This window comes from Thamnophis elegans, chromosome Z, assembly GCF_009769535.1.
Source record: "Thamnophis elegans isolate rThaEle1 chromosome Z, rThaEle1.pri, whole genome shotgun sequence".
Taxonomy (NCBI): Eukaryota; Metazoa; Chordata; class Lepidosauria; order Squamata; family Colubridae; genus Thamnophis; species Thamnophis elegans.
The window spans coordinates 118,066,362-118,085,305 of NC_045558.1; the positions used below are offsets into that span (position 1 = coordinate 118,066,362).

At 41.2% G+C, this 18,944-nt stretch overlaps 1 protein-coding gene across 1 annotated transcript; it reads right to left on the reverse strand.

Annotated features, from left to right (window-relative positions):
- Positions 1-1,930: 1,930 nt before the first annotated feature.
- On the reverse strand, positions 1,931-14,412 carry TMEM150B (transmembrane protein 150B). Its single transcript, XM_032234959.1, has 6 exons — positions 14,348-14,412; positions 12,021-12,080; positions 10,525-10,592; positions 7,885-8,012; positions 4,579-4,756; positions 1,931-2,130 (listed from the first exon to the last, which is right to left on the reverse strand). Exons 1-6 carry the CDS (start codon positions 14,410-14,412, stop codon positions 1,931-1,933), a joined length of 699 nt encoding a protein of 232 aa, XP_032090850.1.
- Positions 14,413-18,944: the final 4,532 nt, after the last annotated feature.

The following is an 18,944-nucleotide window of genomic DNA, read 5'->3' on the forward strand; positions in this document are numbered from 1 at the left end:
GTAAGGGTATAAAAGTGGGCAATGAAAAGCAAGGCTGTATGATTGAACTATGAGCCCAGATCGGTGTGTTGTGAAGGATGGCACCCTTAGAATCTGTGTTGAAAAGTAGTAGATGGTATATAAATTTCTGCATAAGCAGGGTTAAGGACAATACAATGATTTGTGCAAAGGTTACAGCCGTGAAAGGGACTGCAGAAAGTGGCATATACAATGAAAAAATGAGACAAAACAGACAGTTTACCTGCAAAATAATTCATTATATTTATGAATCCATTAACAAGAAAATTTCCAGTATTAACAAGGAAAGGCTGGTTCCTGGATTCTGGGAATTGAAATCCATAGGTTGTAAGATTGCTATAACAGGAGTTGTGCACCTCTGTGTTAGAATATGTCTGAAGAGATGACATTGTTTGGGAAACAGTCCATTTAGAGTCCACCATCTTTTTAAAAAGATACCAAGCATGCTTTGATTTAGGAATGGTTAATTCTTTTTACTGTCCCTCTCCAAAGAATCATGGAACTATTTAATATACTTTGATTGCCAGAATTCATTTTCACACTTGAGAAATCCGTCTGGGATGCTTTCCCGCTTCACTAAAAATGTATTGTTATCTTCAAACATTTGTCAATCTTCAGTTGGTTTTAGAGGTTTTATCTCCAAATCTTTCTGGAAGACACAGCCTTTCTATTTTCTACATAGTTAAATATACTCAATATAATATTAACGCTGCATACAAATGCACCAGACCTGCTATGATCTGAGAGAGAAAAAAAAGAGGAAAGATTCTTCTGTGAACAAAATAGGAACCAAAAATTTTACATTTATTAATTTTCCATCACAAAAAAACTGAAATTGGGCCAGGAAAGATTATTATGCTGTAAATACAGCAATTAAAATAAAAATTGTCAGGGAGGAAGATAGAAACGTTTGCCCCCTTTGTAGTAAAGTATAATTCAGGCAAAGTTTAAAAAAAAAAAAAAGGAAGAGGGAAGCTTTGGATTCTCAGATCTGCCCTTCTAATGGGATAATTCAACTTCATTAAATATTAGGAAAGCAAGTTCCTTTTTTATCAGAGGAAAGACACTGGAAGTTGTTAACTTCTAGGAGATATAAAGAAACTGGATTCACTCTGACCAATATAAATCTAGTGTAGATATACACATTTTAAGAAGTTGGATATTTTAAGAAACTGGATAGTATCATTATCTTGCATGTCTGAAAGAAACAATTCATGCATATGTAGGTATAACTATCCTGTAGGTTTTAACTATTTAAACCGGTTTTAGAAGATAAGTGCATTTAGTTTAGTAACAAGATCTACTCTGCAAAATGGTTGTGCAGCATTGTGGCTGCTTTCTTCATTTGTTCTCATCCATGGCTCTGCTGGCAGTGATGGAAGAGGAGGAAAAATATTCATTTTTATCTATACTAAGGAATCAATAATCCTACTAGGAAAGGAAAAAAACAAGGCTTCCTCACTTTTCAGTTTGTAACAAATTCTTCCATCAAGCTGTTTTGGGCAGCTGAGTTGGCCAGTTGAGAACTTACTAGCAGAAAATTAAATAGATTTTTTTTAAAAAAAAAATCTATTTAAAAAACAAAAGAACAAATGCAGGAGATGACAAATAGATCTTCCAATGAAAGGCACTGGGGCTAACTTCCCTGTCAGGAAAAAAAAAAAGGCTGAATCCTTATAAAGGACACCTAGGATACATCTCCTCTACCACAGAATTATATGGATCCAAAGGATGGCCAGATAAGAAGACTTTTCAAATAAAAATAATAATAGGTCAGGCAATGTTTTGGGTTCTCTTTCCCTCACAGCCAAATGTTAAGGACCTGATGCAGTGTTTTTCCACCAAAAAAAAGCAGGCTTGGTGCATAGACAATTTCATCAAGACGCCACCTTCTTCTGAGGAACGAGATGAATCAGAGCGAGAGAGTTTGTACCGATATCTGCACACTCGGGAAATTCTCCTCTGGATACCGGGGCTGTAAATGGATCGAGCATCCGCCGATGTGCTGGAAATCCACCGCAAAAAGTCCAAACAGCAGGAAGAGGTCCATGGCCAGGGCCCATTCGCAGTAGGCCGCCTCAGAATGCAGTTGCAGGAAAAACAGAGCAACAGCTGAAGTTGAAGAGTCAAGGCATCATAACTAGTAGAGTTAAATTTACCATAGAGTTGGAGACGGAGAGGTATATTCCAGGAATAGCTTGATGGGAAATGGAGGAGGATGGTCTTTTGGGGGAAAACACAAACGGTTTTCACAACTGTCTAGCTAAGCCATGGATAGGTAACGCATAGGTTACCTATAACCCTCAGGCCCTCTTTTGGGCTCCAAGATTATACAGGTAGTCCTCGAGGTACAACCAAAATTGAGCCCAAAATTTCTGTTGCCAAGTGAGAAATTTGAAAGTTTTGCTCCATTTTAAAACCTTTCTTACCATGGTTGTTAAGTGAATTAAATTAGTAACACGGTTGTTAAGTGAATCTGGCTTTCCCATTGATTTTGCTCGTCAGAAGGTTGCAAAAGGTGATCACGTGATCCCGGGACACTGCAACCATCATAAATATGAATCAGTTGCCAAGCACTGAATGTTGATCATGTGAACTTAGGGGTGCACAATGGTCATAATTGTGAAAAACATTCTTAAGTCCCTTTTTTCAGTGCCATTGTAACTTTGAACGGTCACTAAATAAATGTTGTAGGTCGAGGACTACCTGTACCACCAAAACCGACAGCAAATTTCAGCAACCCGGTTCTTAGCACTTTCTGAGGAAATGTCCACGCATTAAAAAAAAAAGAGTAAAAATATTTTTAACCAGATTCATCCTCCTCCTCCTCCTCCCTGAAAATCAGGGCCCCCAAATTTGGATCGCAGCCCTTACAAAGATGTCAACCATCACTATCCTCAAAAGTCCTTCAAGGTGAAAAAATTTCAAAATGTTAAAGTGTTCTTTTCACAGCTATACGTTTGTTTATGTCTGTGGAAAACTATCTTAAGCAAGCCAGAAATGGCTGGATTCAGTTAACACTTCTGTAAACTACCCCTACTACAATCTACAAGACCTGGAGTTCATGATTAAAAAGTAAACCATAATGTCAGTGTTAGGTTGCCAATTTTTTTACTACCGGTTCGGGCGCTCTCCCGCATACGCAGAAGCATCTGTGTGGGTTGGTGGAGCCTCCCACTGCTGCAACTCCTGGTTCTCCCGATCTGGGCCGAACCGGGAGCAACCCACCTCTGCATAATGTGGATTGGTTGGTACTAAAGCAAGGCCAGATTACAGTGAGAACCTATCTATTCCTTAAAAAAATAAATAAACTCAATTGCATTTAGGTAGTCTAGTCAAATGAGCAAGACTCGCCCTTTTCCAGCTTCCCAAGGATATATCTGCTTGTTCAAGGCAGAAATTGCTATGTTCTATAGTTTTCCCTCTGGTCCCTTGACTAGGGGGCGCTGTCCTCGCTCTTGATTGGTTACCTATTTGACAGCCGGCATATATAAAGAGCTATCAAACAGGGCTCAGCTGTTGCCAGTTAGCTGAGACGCGCGAATTGTGAAGTGCCGTGTTTGGCAACCTGTTAGCATTAAACTGTTAGCCTTTTGAAGTCGTGGCTCGCCTCCGTTTTGTCTGCCTGCGTTCTCCTAGCTAGAACAGAAATGATTTTGCTCACGGCCTTCTTGCGGCCGGAGGAACAGGTCATCTGGCTAAATGGGAAAACAAATGTACAAGACTATGGGTTTAAGGGACATATCAGGGTCCTGACAGGGTTACTTTCTTACACCAGCCCTGGGGAAAGTGTTTCATTTTGCTTCTCATCTGGGAAGCTTCTTCAATCTGAAGAAACTTGTCAGACGAGACGCAGAATGACTTCAAGGAAAAACAAAGGAAGTCCAGCTTCCTTTTGAAAAAAAGCACCTTTGGGACGTTCCCTAAGGATCTGAAGACTTCTCTGATCTTGCAACTCTCCCTGAAACATGTTTGGAGAAAATCTCATGAGGCTGGCCTCTCTTCCAAACCAGCGGTGGGCTTCAAAAATTTCAGCAATGGGTTCTCTGCCTGGTTTCTGGGTGGCCGTGGCCTAGTCGGCATCCTGCACCACAGTGGGGGAGGGGGGCGTTTTCTCTGAGAGGGTGAAAACTGCCTCCCCCAGGCTCCAGAGGCTCCAGAACTTCCGGGAGGCCCATTTGCCCCCCTCCCCTGAACCTCCGTATGGGACCTGCACTTACCTCGCATCCAAAACAGGCCGCGTGGAGACTCTGGGGAGGGGAGGGGCAGGGTGGGCGGGGCCAGCCAGGGGTGGGATTTAGAGGTTCTCTGAACTGGCCATAACGTTAGCTACGGGTTCTCCTGACCTCGGGCGAACCTTTAGCAGCCCACCCCTGTATCCAAACCAATCTTAGGGCAATAGTAATAAGGATTTTTCCTCTCCTGACCCTTCAACCCTGAAGAATGCTAGCTCCAGCTCCACCATCTCTTCCCTGACACTCCTATTCCAGAACTGTAGTTCCTTCCCACCCACAGGCCCACCACTTTGCTCCAGCTGTACCGATCTCTTACTCAGGATACTGGAAATAAACAAGATGGAACCACATAAGCTAAGAAAGAACCGGAGTGGTACAATCCATGATCCTCCATGTCTTGGTTTCACTTTGTGGGTCAGAAAGGTCTGGACCCAGAAGTAAAGGTTGCCAATCACAAAAGCCAAGAAGGCTCCTATCACATGGACTTCCAGTTGGTTATACTGCTGCAACAGAGGGAAACACAGAAGGGTAACATCGTGTCTTTAGATGGTGAGAAATAACATAATAGGTACAACATAATTATATAGATTGTGCAATCAAATAACAGCTAGTCCAGGACTTACAATGGAGCTTAAAACTTCTCTTATTAAGTGAGACATCTAGTAAGTGAATTTTGCCCCATTCTATGAACTTTTTCCCCACAGTTGTTAAGCGAATTGCTGCAGTTGTTAAGCTAGTAACACGTTTATTAAGTGAATCTGGCTTCATCACTGACTTTGCTTGCAGAAATGTCTCAAAATGTGGTCACATGACCCCGGGACACTGCAACGGTATTAAATATAAGTCAGTTGCTAAGCATTCTAAGCATTAGAGCCAAGGTGGCGCAGTGGTTAGGGTGCAGTACTGAAGGCCACTATAGCTGACTGTTATCTGCAGTTCAGTGGTTCTAATCTCACCGGCTCAAGGTTAACTCAGCCTTCCATCCTTCCGAGGTGGGTGAAATGAGGACCCAGACTGTGGGGGCGATATGCTGACTCTGTAAACCGCTTAGAGAGGGCTGAAAGCCCTATGAAGCGGTATATAAGTCTAACTGCTATTGCTATTGCTATTCTGGATTTTGTTCACACGACCATGGGGATGCTGCGACAGTTGTGTGAAAAGTGGTCATGAGTCACTTTTTTCAGTGCTGTTGCAACTTTGAACAGTCACTAAGGGATCTGTTGTAACTCAAGGACTACCTGTAGTATACATTAGAATAGTGCTGCTTCCCAGCTTCAGATGCTAGAATTGTCCCAGAGGGGAAAAAAACTCTTAATAGCTTTTAGTGCTAATTTAAATGAAATGATCTCAGTAATGAGAACCCATTTGGTGCAGTGGTTAAAGAGCTGGGTTAGAAACGGGGAGATTGTGAGTCCTTCTTAGGTAGGAAAGTTGGCTGAGTAACTTTGGGCCAATCACACTCTCTCAGCCCAAGCCACACCCCCATGGCATAATGATCATGGGGAGTATAGGACAAGGAATCCACCTTGACGTAGATAAAATAAAGGTGGGATAAAAAGGTGAATACATCCTTTCCTTTTTTTGTGTGCCAGTGTGTTCAGAGAAAAAAATGACAATAAGGTTATCTTATCTCATCTAATCTCTTAAATAAAAATATTTTATTCTCTTCTCAGTAGTGACTGTTGCACTGGGCAGGAGAATGGTGCTCTTGTGCAGGCATTCCTTGAGTTACAACCATCCAATCAATTAATCAACCAATTCAGTTTTTTTACTGTCATAGACCAGAGATCAGAAAAAGTAAAAATACTCAGTGAACATCCAATTAAAAATTCTAGAATAAAATAACAGATAACATATATATTATCCAGCATACCTCTGGAACGCCTCAAGCAATTTCAACCAAACTTGGTACACAGATGACTTACTCTCTGGAAAAAATACTCTGGGGGTAAGACACCCTAACACCCTGTGTTCTATTATGATACAGACTGTTGTGCCTTAAAATGGCTTCTACTGTACTGCTGTAAAATGGCTTCTACTATACAGCACAGTGGAGTTGCCATGGTAATGGCTTCACAGTACTACACAAGGGGACTTCCTCTGGTAAGTGGGAAAATCCAACATCAGAAATTATGTTTGGTCTGGACATTTTCTCCCTATAAATAAATACCTGGGCAATGCAGTATCAGCTAGTCTATGATAAAATCCAGTCTGTCAATTACACATGATCTAACTATACTAAAATTACAATCCATAAACTGAGAATTATGGTTCTACCACAAAACTGCGGACGACAAAATCGCGGACGACGAAAGCGCGTCTGTGACATCATCACAGCGCGACGAAAAAGATCGAAAAATGTAAAAATAAAGCGAAAACCTTACCCTAACCCCCCCAAACCTAACCCTAAACGTAACCCTAAACCTAACCCTTAACCTAACCCTAAACCTAACCCTAAACCTAACCCTTAACGTAACGAAAAACCTAACGCTAACCCTTAACCTAACGCTAAACGTAATGCTAACGCTCTAACCCTAACCCTAACCCTTAACCTAACCCTAACCCTAACCCTTAACCTAACCCTTACCTTTATGTGAATCGGCTTGCTGTAATTTAATTTTTATTGCAATTTTTCGATCTTTTTTGTCGCGTTGTGATGATGTCACATACGCGATTTCGTTGACCGCGCTTTTGTGGAACGCGGTTTTGACGGGTCACGGTGAATTATAACCATTCATTTAGTGACTGTTTTAAATTACAACAGCACTGTTGCAAAAAGTGAGTTACAACTAATCTTCAAATTTACAACCACTGCAGCATCCCCACAGTCACGTGATCAAAATTTTGGGCATTTGGCAACTGGCGTGTATTTACCACAGTTACAGTGTCCCATGGTCACACAATCTCTATTGCTTCTGATATGCAAAATCAATGGGGCAAGCTGGATTCCTATGATTCACTTAACAACTGCAGTGATTCACTTAACAGCCATGGCAAAAAAGATCATGAAATCAACCACAACTCACTTAACTTGCTTAGCAATGGAAATTCTGGTCACAACTGTGGTCATAAGTTGAGGACTGCCTATAGCTTGTCAGCCCCTATCCCAAGTATCATGGTGAGTTCAAGTGGAAAACAACCATGTGAATGGCGGAGGGATGCTAGTTGATGCTACTTGTTATGCTCTGCAACTAGTTGGGTATTTTCCAGAACAATAGCAATAGAACTTAGACTTATATCATGCTTCACAGTGCTTTACAGTCCTTTCTAAATGGTTTCGAGTTAGCATATTGCCCCCCAAAAATTTGGGTCCTCATTTTACTAATCTTCAAAGGCTGAATCAACCTTTAGCTGGTCAAGATTGAACTCCTGGCAGTGGACAGAGGCAGCCTGCAATACTGCATTCTAACCACCAGGGCCTTGAATTAAGCTGTGGGGTACTGAGATTCAATATAGATCAGCTTCAAAAGGTGGAGGGATTTTTTTAGGTTTATGCGATAGTGTTGAAGAACCCTGACTTTCTGTCTATGGAGATTCTGTCTATGATATCTGCCTAGATTTCTATCTATGGACATTCCTTGACTTTCTCTTCACTCTACTCTGGTCTTTTTACATCTCAGTGGCAGCTTACCTGAAAATTCCCCACTAACGAAGCACCAAAGACACAAAGTAAGCCCAAAATAAGCCCAAGAAGATTCAGACGGGAGTGATAGCCATAATCGCGGACTTGTCTGTACTTTAGAAAGCAGATCACCATACCTGAAAATAACAATGGGATAAGATTTCTATCATTTTTGTTTGTCAGACACATTTATAGCTTAATATTCTGATCCACTGTTGTTAGACACATCCCCAAAAGAATCTACTGCTCTTTACATAGGTCAGCATAAACCCCTTCCTTCCTTCCTTCCCTTCCTTCCTTCCTTCCTTCCTGCCTTCCTGCCTGCCTGCCTGCCTGCCTGCCTTCCTTCCTTCCTTCCTTCCTTCCTTCCTTCCTTCCTTCCTTCCTTCCTTCCTTCCTTCCTTCCTTCCTTCCATAATGGTGAATGACCCACACTCCTTGAAAGACAGCAGAGAAGAAGTAATTGCAATGGTGATCGAACAGATCATGCCGATTGGTTCAGACATTATGCCAAGCCATAGTTTCTTTCATTCATTGAAAAAAAAAATCACCTTTGGTTGGTTTGTTCAATACTTAAGCATTGTGAAAAACTCACTCAAGAAACACCAACAAGTGGAAATAGTGCCTCTTGTAGACAATATAGTAGAACTGCGCGTAGTTTATCATAGCAGAAATGCAGGAGTCAGAGAGCATCTTTTCTGAGTAACAATTTGTGTTAAAAGGCATAAACCTGCAAGAGCTGAAGTTTAGCTAATGCCTTTTGATTACATTTGTTATTCAGAAAAGATGATGCCAAACTTTTGATTTTTTTTTTTTAACATGGAAATAATTTGCTGAGCATTTTATTATTTCAAAGCTAGTAAGGTAAGGTAAGGTAAGGTAAGGTAAGGTAAGGTAAGGTAAGGTAAGGTAAGGTAAGGTAAGGTAAGGTATAGTATAGTATAGTATAGTATAGTATAGTATAGTATAGTATAGTAGAGTATAGTAGAGTAGAGTAGAGTAGAGTAGAGTAGAGTAGAGTAGAGTAGAGCAGAGCAAAGCAGAGCAGAGCAGAGCAGAGCAGGAGATAGAGGGACCTTGGAGATCTTCTAGTCCAGCCCCCTACTCAAGCAGGAGAACATATATCATTTCAGATAAGTGACTGTCTATCTCTTCTTAAAAACCTCCAGTGATGGAGCGCCCACGATGTCTGAAGGCAAGCTATTCCACTAGTTAATTGTTCTCACTGTTAGGAAGTTTCTCCTTAATTCCAGATTGCTTCTCTCTTTGATTAGTTTCCTGCCCTCTGGTGTTTTGTAGAATAATTTGACCCCACCCTCTTCTTTGTGGCAACTCATTAAAGGTAAAAGTTCCTCTCACATATATGTGCTAGTCATTCCTGACTCTAGGGGGCGGTGCTCATCTCCATTTCAAAGCTGAAGAGCCAGAGCTGTCTGAAGACATCCCCGTGCTCATGTGGCCAGCATGACTAAAACGCCAAAAGCGTATGGAACGCTGTTACCTTCCCACCCATTAAGTTATGTTAAGTCTCTGGTTGTATCCAAGACCAAGAATCCCAAAGTTACATAGTGTTCATCAAGGACAATTTACATATGCCTACATCTACGCGATGGCTCAGTGGCCTAGACGCTGAGCTTGTCGATCAGAAAGGTCGGCAGTTCAGCGTTTCAAATCCCTAGTGCCACATAACGGAGTGAGCTCCCATTACTTGCCCCAGCTTCTGCCAACCTAGCAATTCGAAAGCACGTCGAAAATGCACGTAGAAAAAATAGGAACCACTTTTGGTGGGAAGGTAACAGCATTCTCTGTGCCTTTAGCGTTTAGTCATGTTGGCCACATGATCACGGAGACATCTTTGGACAGCGCTGGCTCTTTGGCTTTGAAACAGAGATGACCACTGCCCCCTAGAGTCGGGAACAACCAGCACATATGTGCAAGGAGAATCTTTACCTTGGAGAATCTTTACCTTTATATCTACAGAGATTCTAGGGGAGAATTACTTTACAATTGCAAGATAAGAAAAGAGATTGGAGAACTAGTCACAGTGTGAAGGGGCTACAGTAATTTTCTTTGAAATGCAATAATGTAGCTTTGATATAAGAAAAATGCCAAGACTGATTGTTATTCTAACAAGTTGACCTTGTACTTAACTGCAGAAAGAGGAAAGATAAGGAAAGAGTCATTTGAATTTGCTGCCTTTCATTAAAGACATACCAGCACATTCTACTGGCATTAACACTTCACTGGAAACATTGGCCCAACTAAAATGCTACAATTAACTGAGCCAAAGAACACATTAATCAACCATAGCTCTGGATTCACCCAACATAAGCCCTAACTTTGTGTAAAGCTTGAGGATTGTGTAGAATCCGGTATTCTAAAATCATTGATTGTTTCTTTAAAAAAGGAGCTCTACAGAAGAAATAGATCTGGGGGAAAAAAAACAGTTTTAACAAGTCACCCGGCTTCTTCCGAAAGAGGTGAGAGAGGTGATCAAGATTCCCATATTCAGGAGTATCCATTGCAAGAGAGGGCAGATTAAGCCTGCTTAATTAATTGTTGTATTAAGCTATTAACTACATGGTCTTGTAGCAGTTTACAGTACGAGGAATAGAATACCTTACCTAAAGGTAAGAAAAAATACCTTACCTAAAAAGGCTCCTAGATTAAGAATTTGTCCAAACACGCAACTCTGGGGTGGATAAGCACCGCATGTGCTGAGAAACGAGAAATTAGGAAATTTCACATAACTAGGTGCAATTTTAGAATCTGCGGCTGTTTCCCTCGTTGCTTCAGAAGTCCCATCCCAAGATTCAAAGAGGCCAAAGATTGTCTTCCCCAGGCTTGCGCTTAGGTTGTATTAGAGTATAATTCTAATTAATTTTATTATTTACTCCCGCGGTAAAGCTTGATTTTTAAAAAAAATCCCAATACTTGATTTTTCTAATATATATTTGTTTTAAGGAATGTTTTCTGTGCAAAAGAAAGTTGACACAGTCTATAGCTTGGGTCAGGGATCTCCAAACTTGGCAACTTTAAGACGTGTGGACTTCAACTCTCAGAATTCCCCAGCCAGTCACACTAGGCAGATAAATGCCCTCTTTTATCTGATGGCCGTGTTTGCCCTTCCTCTCTCCTGCATCTTTTGAAGGGTAGACAGTTTCTACTCCATCTTTGCAATTTTCCCAAGATCAAACATAAAAAGTCAATTACATTACAATTGCTAGTCAATTAGACTAGCTTTGCCAGATTCTTAAGCAAACTTGGATGAGCAAGGTGATTAACACAGATGCCTTCTCTCAACTGGCATGTGATTTATTGACACACATTAACAATAAAGTACAGGTAGCCCTCAGCCTCCCCAAAAAACATTTGTTCAGTGACTGTTTGAAGTTACAACAGCACTGAAAAAAGGGATTTATGAGCAGTTCTCAACTTATTGCCATCACAGAATCCCCATGGTCATGTGATCAAAATTCAGGCACTTGGCAACTGCCATACATCAATAAGGGTTGTAAAATCTTAGGCTCATGTAATCACCATTTGCCACCTTGCCAGACATCTGGACAAGCAATGCAATAGGGGAAGCCAGATGGAAATTTTGATCCCCAGCATGGCCATAAGTTGAGGACGATTTGTATTGTTTTCTACTTAGAGGCAAAACCCTTCTTCCACCTACCCAAAACCCTTTCTTATCCATCTGTCCATTTTAAATCCTCAGTTTTTTGCTTGGTTACATTTTTACCCCTTTTTATTTAGGACAGCTATCCCGAGTCATGGCAACTTCCAAGTATGTGGACTTCAACTCCCAGAATTCCACAGCCAAGCATGGCCACTAAGGAGAATTCTGGGAGCTGAAATTCCTACCAGAAATTACTAAGATTGGGAAACACTATCTTAAATCATAAGTGACAAAAATATAAGCAGGGGAACAACTTGGAGAGGCTGTTCTATAAAACAGGGTCAACTATCCCCCCCCCCAAAAAAAGCCTTCATCTCTACCAGGGATAACTTGGGCTTTATGAATTGGAGAAGAACAGGATTAGAACAGAAGAAGATTCTCTGGAAAATTGTGGGTTGGTGACATAACCTCCCCCACCTGCCCCATAAAAAATACCTGAATATGGATTCCCCCTCCCCCTTACCTGATATATGGAAACACTTCTGTGACGTTGACGGAGCCATTTGTAACTGCCATGGCAAATCTGAAGAAATGGAAACCTGGTGAGACAACTAGAACAATCTTATCAAAACCTATCTTGTAATTCCTAGACAATATATTGCAAGCACATTTGGGTGGGTAAAAATAGGCAAGGGATGGGCATGACATCCCCATGGAAGGCCCATTATCCTTAACATGCACTTATTAAAGTAGGCAGGGTTTTTTTTGTGATGCCATCTTCCTGTCCTTTTTCCCACTACATGTTTCTGGTTCATAATGCACATTACAGCTGTGCACACCTTAGTAGTGTGTTTTGGACTGTGTGTGAACAGAGCAGCTTGTTCCACATGGAACTTTTCCCATCATTAAAGTTACCATTTTTTCCACACTCCTGGGGAAAAAAAAATCCCAGGTAATGATGAATACTGTAGTAGAGAAATTTTCTATCTGAATGAAATCCAAATACATTTCTTCAGCTTTTCTTCAGCTACAGCTGGTCCCCAACTTCCAACTATTTGTTTAGTGACTGTTTGAATTTATAACAGCACTGAAAAAAGTGACGTATGATAGTTTTTCACACTTACGACTGTTGCAGCATTCTCATGGTCACATGATCAAAATTTGGACGCTTTTGGCAACTGGTTCATATTTATGACGGTTTCAGTGTCCCCGGGTCATGTGATCATCTTTTGTAACCTTCTGACAAGCAAAGTCCATGAAGAAGCCAAATTCACTTGGCAACTGTATTACTAACTTAACAACCGCAGTGATTAACAACCGTGGCAAGAAAGGTCGTAAAATGGGGTATATTTCACTTAAAAACTATCTTGCTTAGCAACAGATATGTTGGGCTCAATTGTGGTCAAAGATTACTTGTATATAATACAGATCATCCAGCATTTCCCCCCAGCAATGGTTTCTCAAATATATTTATTTTTAATATAAACCAGCTTTTTCTAATTTGAAGCCCTCCAAAAATCAAGGTTTGATGGGAATTCTAAGAATGGAGATAAATATCTGGAGTCCATATGTTAATATTAATCTACCAGATGAGCTACCAAGGAGAAGGACAAGAACTTGTCACATAGCCAACATTATACGGAAGACATTTTGACTCAGCATGATTTGCAAATCTTGTTACTTCAAATATCCCTGATTATTAAAGGCAGCACAATTTGTGGTTCAAGCTGTAGTTCTTCCAGTGACTCCTTAACAATTGAAGCCCATTCACCCTATTTAAAACTTTGCCATTTTTTTTGAAGCACTAGAGGAACTGTATTGCCAAACAGATGCAACAATTCCCACTGAATTGCACAAGTAAGCCAGTTTACTCCACTTATATAGAGCATTTTAACAGAAAGATTCTTTGCGGAAAGATGACCAAACTGCCTAATTAAAGATTAAAAGTAAGCTCTATTTTGTACCATTAAAACATTACAACTGAATAGGCTAAGGTGAGCCCCTGCTTGCTTTTCTTTGCTAACACGTACATCTTATTAAGCAACATATTAAGCATCATATTGTTCCTTCAACAAAGGAAATTAACAGGAAACCTACTTAGAATGGCCGCAGATCAAACTATCGTAATAGTTACAAAAGAACGGGAGGTAGCAGATTTAATTATATGTTAGATATACCTTATTTCAGAGAGGCAAAAGGTCTCTCCTGTAATAATATGTCAGATCTTTTATAAGAATCCATTTTCCTAGAGCCCAGAGAAAGAACAAAGATTCCCATCCATTGTTATAAAAACCTTTCTGCCGAAGTGTGTCTGTCTTGGTAAACCAGACCAGGTGAGCTAATCCCATTTTATTCTACAGCGACTTTGACGGAATCTTGCAAGTCTAAAAATACAATTCTCCCCTTTATTAGAGCCCAAGAAACTAGGGAGGGTCTCTTTCCAGCTCTTGCCTCACCTACTCTTCAACTGTGGCAGTGGTGGGTTGCCAATTTTTTTTTTACTACCGGTTCAGGCACCTGCACTCGCACACAACGCTTTTGCACACGCACAGAAGCATCTGGGCGGAGGCTCCCACCATTGCTACTACCGGTTCCCCCGACCTGGGCTGAACTGGGAGCAACCCACCTCTGAACTGTGGGCTATGCTGTCTCCTCCCTAACCATGCTTGGCAGCATGTCTTCATGCAGCTCCCCACAATTTCCCTCATGAGTCCAGGAAGTCAGCTGGACTTTTCTGCTACCTCTGAGCTTCCCATCCCCACTCCCAAACACAAAACCTAGTTTGTGCTTCCCTTCCAGGTAGGTGCCTGAGCCTCAACCTATTTGCCCCAACATGCATTTATTACTCACACAACCCAGAAGCCACAAATGCCCACTGCAGCCAGGAACACGGGAAGCAAAGGCCAAAGCAACATGGTGTACCTGAAAGCATAAAAAAAAAAAAACAAAAAAAAAAAACAAACAAACAAACAGGAGAAGACCATTAACTGTGGCCTCAAGTTCCAGGAATCACGATTTGAGGGGGGAACAAAATGGGATCAACCAGACGAGAGCCTGGGACCAAAGACCATATCCCTCAATTCTATGGACCTGGATAATAAACATTAGATAAAATAATTACAAGCCAGTTTTCCTCCGATTCCTAATTGAGTTCATGGAGAAGATGGTTTCCTGAGCCTTCCACGTCCTCAGCCCTCTGCAAAAGCCTTCTGACTTGCAAGTGGATACCATGAGATTTAAAGAGGGAAAGCAGGGAGGTTTAAATCTCTGGTTGCAAGTATATGGGTAAAGGTTTAAGGCCATTCCTCTGGCTCAACAGCCAACCAGCAAGGTCAGGCTCCTGCCAAGAATGAAAACAATTTTTTTTCCCCCCACTCATAGCTAGGGACCATGAAAAATTGCGCTGAAATCTAGGTATACTAACTGGGAACTGGCACAGTTCTGTTTACTATGCTGTTAGACAACATGCAAAGGTGTCCCGTTAGGGGCTTTGGAACAGATAATGGGAAAATTGGATACTATATTTGATTAGCCAAAAAATGCAGAAGGAATCAAGAGATTCTGGGCTTGATTTCTTGTCTGAAACTTTGGACTTAAGGAGTATGGAGAATTTCCTTACCCTGGAATTATCTGCTTGCTGTAGTGTTCAAAGTTTTTTTTTCTCCCTGTTCAGGATCACAAATCTCTCACAGAAGGAATGAAAGTATGCCAGGGTGTTTTCTAATCACACACCCAACTCTGGGCTACTCAGTTGGGGCAAAGGGCGCTAACAAGTGCTATCAATCTGAGACTTTTGTCCCAGCGAAAACTTCATTATGTATGTAACTGACAGCAAAAGCGAAATGTATATATACTATATCTAGCCCTGAGGCTCCTTTAAGAATAGCTTCATTTATTTTTTCAGGAGGGACCTTCTCTGTACTGATAGATTCTAGATAAGATGGAGCAACCCCTACAGTCCTCAGTCAATACGGTCATTGGCTGTGGGCCCTCAGGGCTTGGGGAATTAAAATCAAGACTTTTGAGAAGACTTCTCTGTTGGGGGATCTATAAGAACCCAGATTCTTGTAGAATAAATTAATTTTGCATGAAGGCATTTCAGCAGTCAACCAGACAAAATCAAGAGAAATGAAGTAAAAATATAGATTAAAAAACAAGCCCTACATAATTTCACAGGGAAGAAGTTGGGTAACTTAATAGATTTAACATCCTCATTCCTTGCAACTGTTGAGCTTCTAGCACAGGTGTTTAGAATCTGGGAACTATACTAGAGGACTTAAGCAATCATGATCCCACAATGAACTCTTAAAGGGCAGCAGAGATGAAAACCAGCCACGATTCATTTGCATTTGCTTCACTGTGTGTAATCTACTTTTTCATTGTGTAGCCCTCCCAAAGCCTGGGAATCTGCCTCTTTGGGAGGAAGTTTGCTAAAACTCTGGGTTTTTCCACTATTGCTAAAACTCTGGGTTTTTCCACTATTCTTGACAAATGACTATTATTTATATTTTGAAGAGGTGAAAGGTGAAATGCATTCAAATAAACAGGAAGGGAAGGATTGGTCTCTAAGTCACCGAATCCCAATTCCATCTACAGCTTCCCTAACCTGGTTCTTAGTAAGTGCCTTGGATCACAATTCTCATTGTCCTTGGTAGCAGAATGGACAGCCTGTGGATTGAAGATGATGGGCATAGTACTTAAATCAATGGAGGCAAGAATGCACCAAAATGGAGAAGGCTGCTTTTAGTCCAACCCCTTCTGACCAATACCCAAAGAGATCTTTGACTTAGCCACACTACTCCCTTTCCATAGTGGTAAAATTATGTTCTGGGGGCTAACTGATTTTTTATTTATTTATTTATGTTTGTCACTCATGTACAAGCTAACAGGAATAAGAATAAACATGAATAAGAACACAGGAAATGGGTACAAATAAATGGGGACAGTAGGACAGGGGAGTTAGGCACGCTGGTGCACTTATGCACGACCCTTACAGACCTCTTAGGAATGGGGTGAGGTCAACAGTAGGCAGTTTAAGGTTAAAGTTATGGGGGGGGGGTTTGAGGGATTTTGCTCAAGGAATGCCACTCACTGTCCTTCGTGCAATATGATGTTACAATTACTTGGTGCTGGCACCAATGTAATCTGCAGCTTACGTGAAGCTAGTAGCAATCTTGAATGTAAGAAACTGGATTTGCAGCAACACATGGAAGGCTGATCCAGGTAAAAAGATGGTGGGACACATTTTGCCACCTACGAATCAAAAGACAGTGACTTTAGGACCCAAAAAGTGAATGTCTGGGTAGCCAAATAATCTGATTTTTAGGATGTGTCATGGCAGCTAAATTCATGCAATGCATTTTTCTGGGGTAAAAAATCAGTAGCTGAATTTGTACAGTATATTAAGCTGAAATCAAGTATTAATACTATATACAGTATGTATGTGTGTGTGTACGTACGTACGTACGTACGTATGTACACACACACATGGGTGGGCTGCTAAGGGTTTGCCTGGATTCAAGAGAACCTGTAGCTAATATTATGGCCAGTTTGGAGAACCTCCAAATCCTACCCCTGGCTGGCCCCACCCACCACAGGGCCTGTGCGGCAGCTTGGGGAGGCGAAAAACGGGTCTCCCGGAAGGCCTCCACAGCCTGGGGGAAACAGTTTTTGTCCTCACAGAGACTCGAGGAAAGCCTCTGGAGCAGTGGTGTGTTTCCATTTTTTTTACTCGGTTTGCTCATGCGCACGTGCAGAAGCATCTGGGCAGGTGGGAGGAGCCCTCCCCACTCCCAAACTGGTTCTCCCAATCTGTGCTGAACTGGCAGAAACCCACCTCTGCTCCAAACCCTGGGGAAGGCAAAAATGACCACAGTGCAGGAGGACGATTAGGCCACGCCCACCATGGCCACACCTACCCAGCAACCAAGTAGACAACCCATTGCTGAAATTTTTGAAGCCCAACTCTGTGTGTGTGTGTGCATGTGCATGCATATACATACACACACATATGCATAAACTCAGCCAATTGTGGGTTATTCTATAAATCTGGCCATAGAGATGAAAAGCCATGGCTAATCCTAATTAAATTCCCCCAGAACTAATCATATTGGTCTTTATTAATTACATTTGTATACTTGCCAATCTCCCCAAAAGCAACATTGGGAGGTGTACAAATCTTGTCTCTGCTATCCTTTTCAATAAAGAAGGAATGGAGAGCTGGATGTTATTATTCTGTAATGTGATTAGCATGATTTGGGTCAGTGTGTTTCAAACCTAGTCACTCCAAATTGCCAACCATTATTCTGTGGCTTATATTGTTTAGGCTAATTATACCACCAATATGCTGTTTTATATTGTAATACTGATGGTGAGGGGATGGTGTTGATATACAATGTTTACTGATGAGTCTCAAGTGTTTCATGTGCTCCTCTTCCCCATTGAGCCAAGGTGGCGCAGTGGTTAGAGTGCAGTACTGCAGGCTACTTCAGCTGATTGCTAGCTGCAGTTCGGAATTATAATAATCTCACCGGCTCAAGGTTGACTCATCTTTCTGAGGTGGGTAAAATGAGGACCCGGATTGTTGGGGGCAATATATGCTGACTCTGTAAACGGTTTAGAGAAGGCTGTAAAAGCACTATGAAGTGGTATATAGGTCTAAGTGCTATTGCTATTACTTGGGAAGCAAGGAGGGGGAATGTGAGTTTTTGGGGAGTTTGACTAAACCAAATTTCCTTAAATGTGGGAAATCGGGGCTTATTCTAGTTAGCCAACAAACTGAGGACTTGAATCGTCATTTAACTTTGGTTATGAGACTACAGTTATCAAAGTAAAGAAGTTGCACATACAGAGAAGTTAAACAAAGGGAAGGTGTGCAAAACAATTTGCATATCTGAATAAAACAAACAAACCTTCAAGGAGAGACTTACCACCAGCTTCATTTAATAAACTGTTTTGGAATGTGCTAATTCTGCTGGATAATGCCTAGACTCTCTAGCTTGCAGATTGCAAGACTATCCTTAGATGGAATAGTTCTGGAGAAGCAAGAATTTCGCACAATATTTCTGCAACTGAGTTAAGGAAAAAAAATACTGCATAAAAATGCCCCCCCCCCTTTTGCTGGATAGCAATCAAGACTATGGATAGTCCCCCTTTGCTGGATAGCAATCAACACTATGAATAAGATCCACTATGTTTAGCAGGCAAAATGTTAGGAGTCTGATAGCACCTTTTCCAACTAGCATATTTTATAAAAAGGTCTAAGCTTTTATGAGTTGCAACTCACTTCATTAGATACTCAGAGTGGCTAAACTGATGTTAAATTAATGATTGTCATGTTAAAAACCCAATAGGTTTGTTGAGACCTTCATAAACCACCTGATACTTTCTGATGTATGACCTCAGCAAAGTCTTTCTCAGTTAAGGTATTCCCACCTTCCCCCCCCCC

Excerpts from the sequence above, each read along its gene's own strand:
- TMEM150B (XM_032234959.1), bottom strand. The coding sequence starts at position 14,412 with ATGTTGCTTTGGCCTTTGCTTCCCGTGTTCCTGGCTGCAGTGGGCATT. Across the intron at positions 12,081-14,347 it reads ATTTGTGGCTTCTGGGTTGT|ATTTGCCATGGCAGTTACAA; the intron begins GTGAGTAATAAA and ends CCATTTCTTCAG. Across the intron at positions 2,131-4,578 it reads TTCCATCTTGTTTATTTCCA|CTGTTGCTCTGTTTTTCCTG; the intron begins GTATCCTGAGTA and ends CTTCAACTTCAG.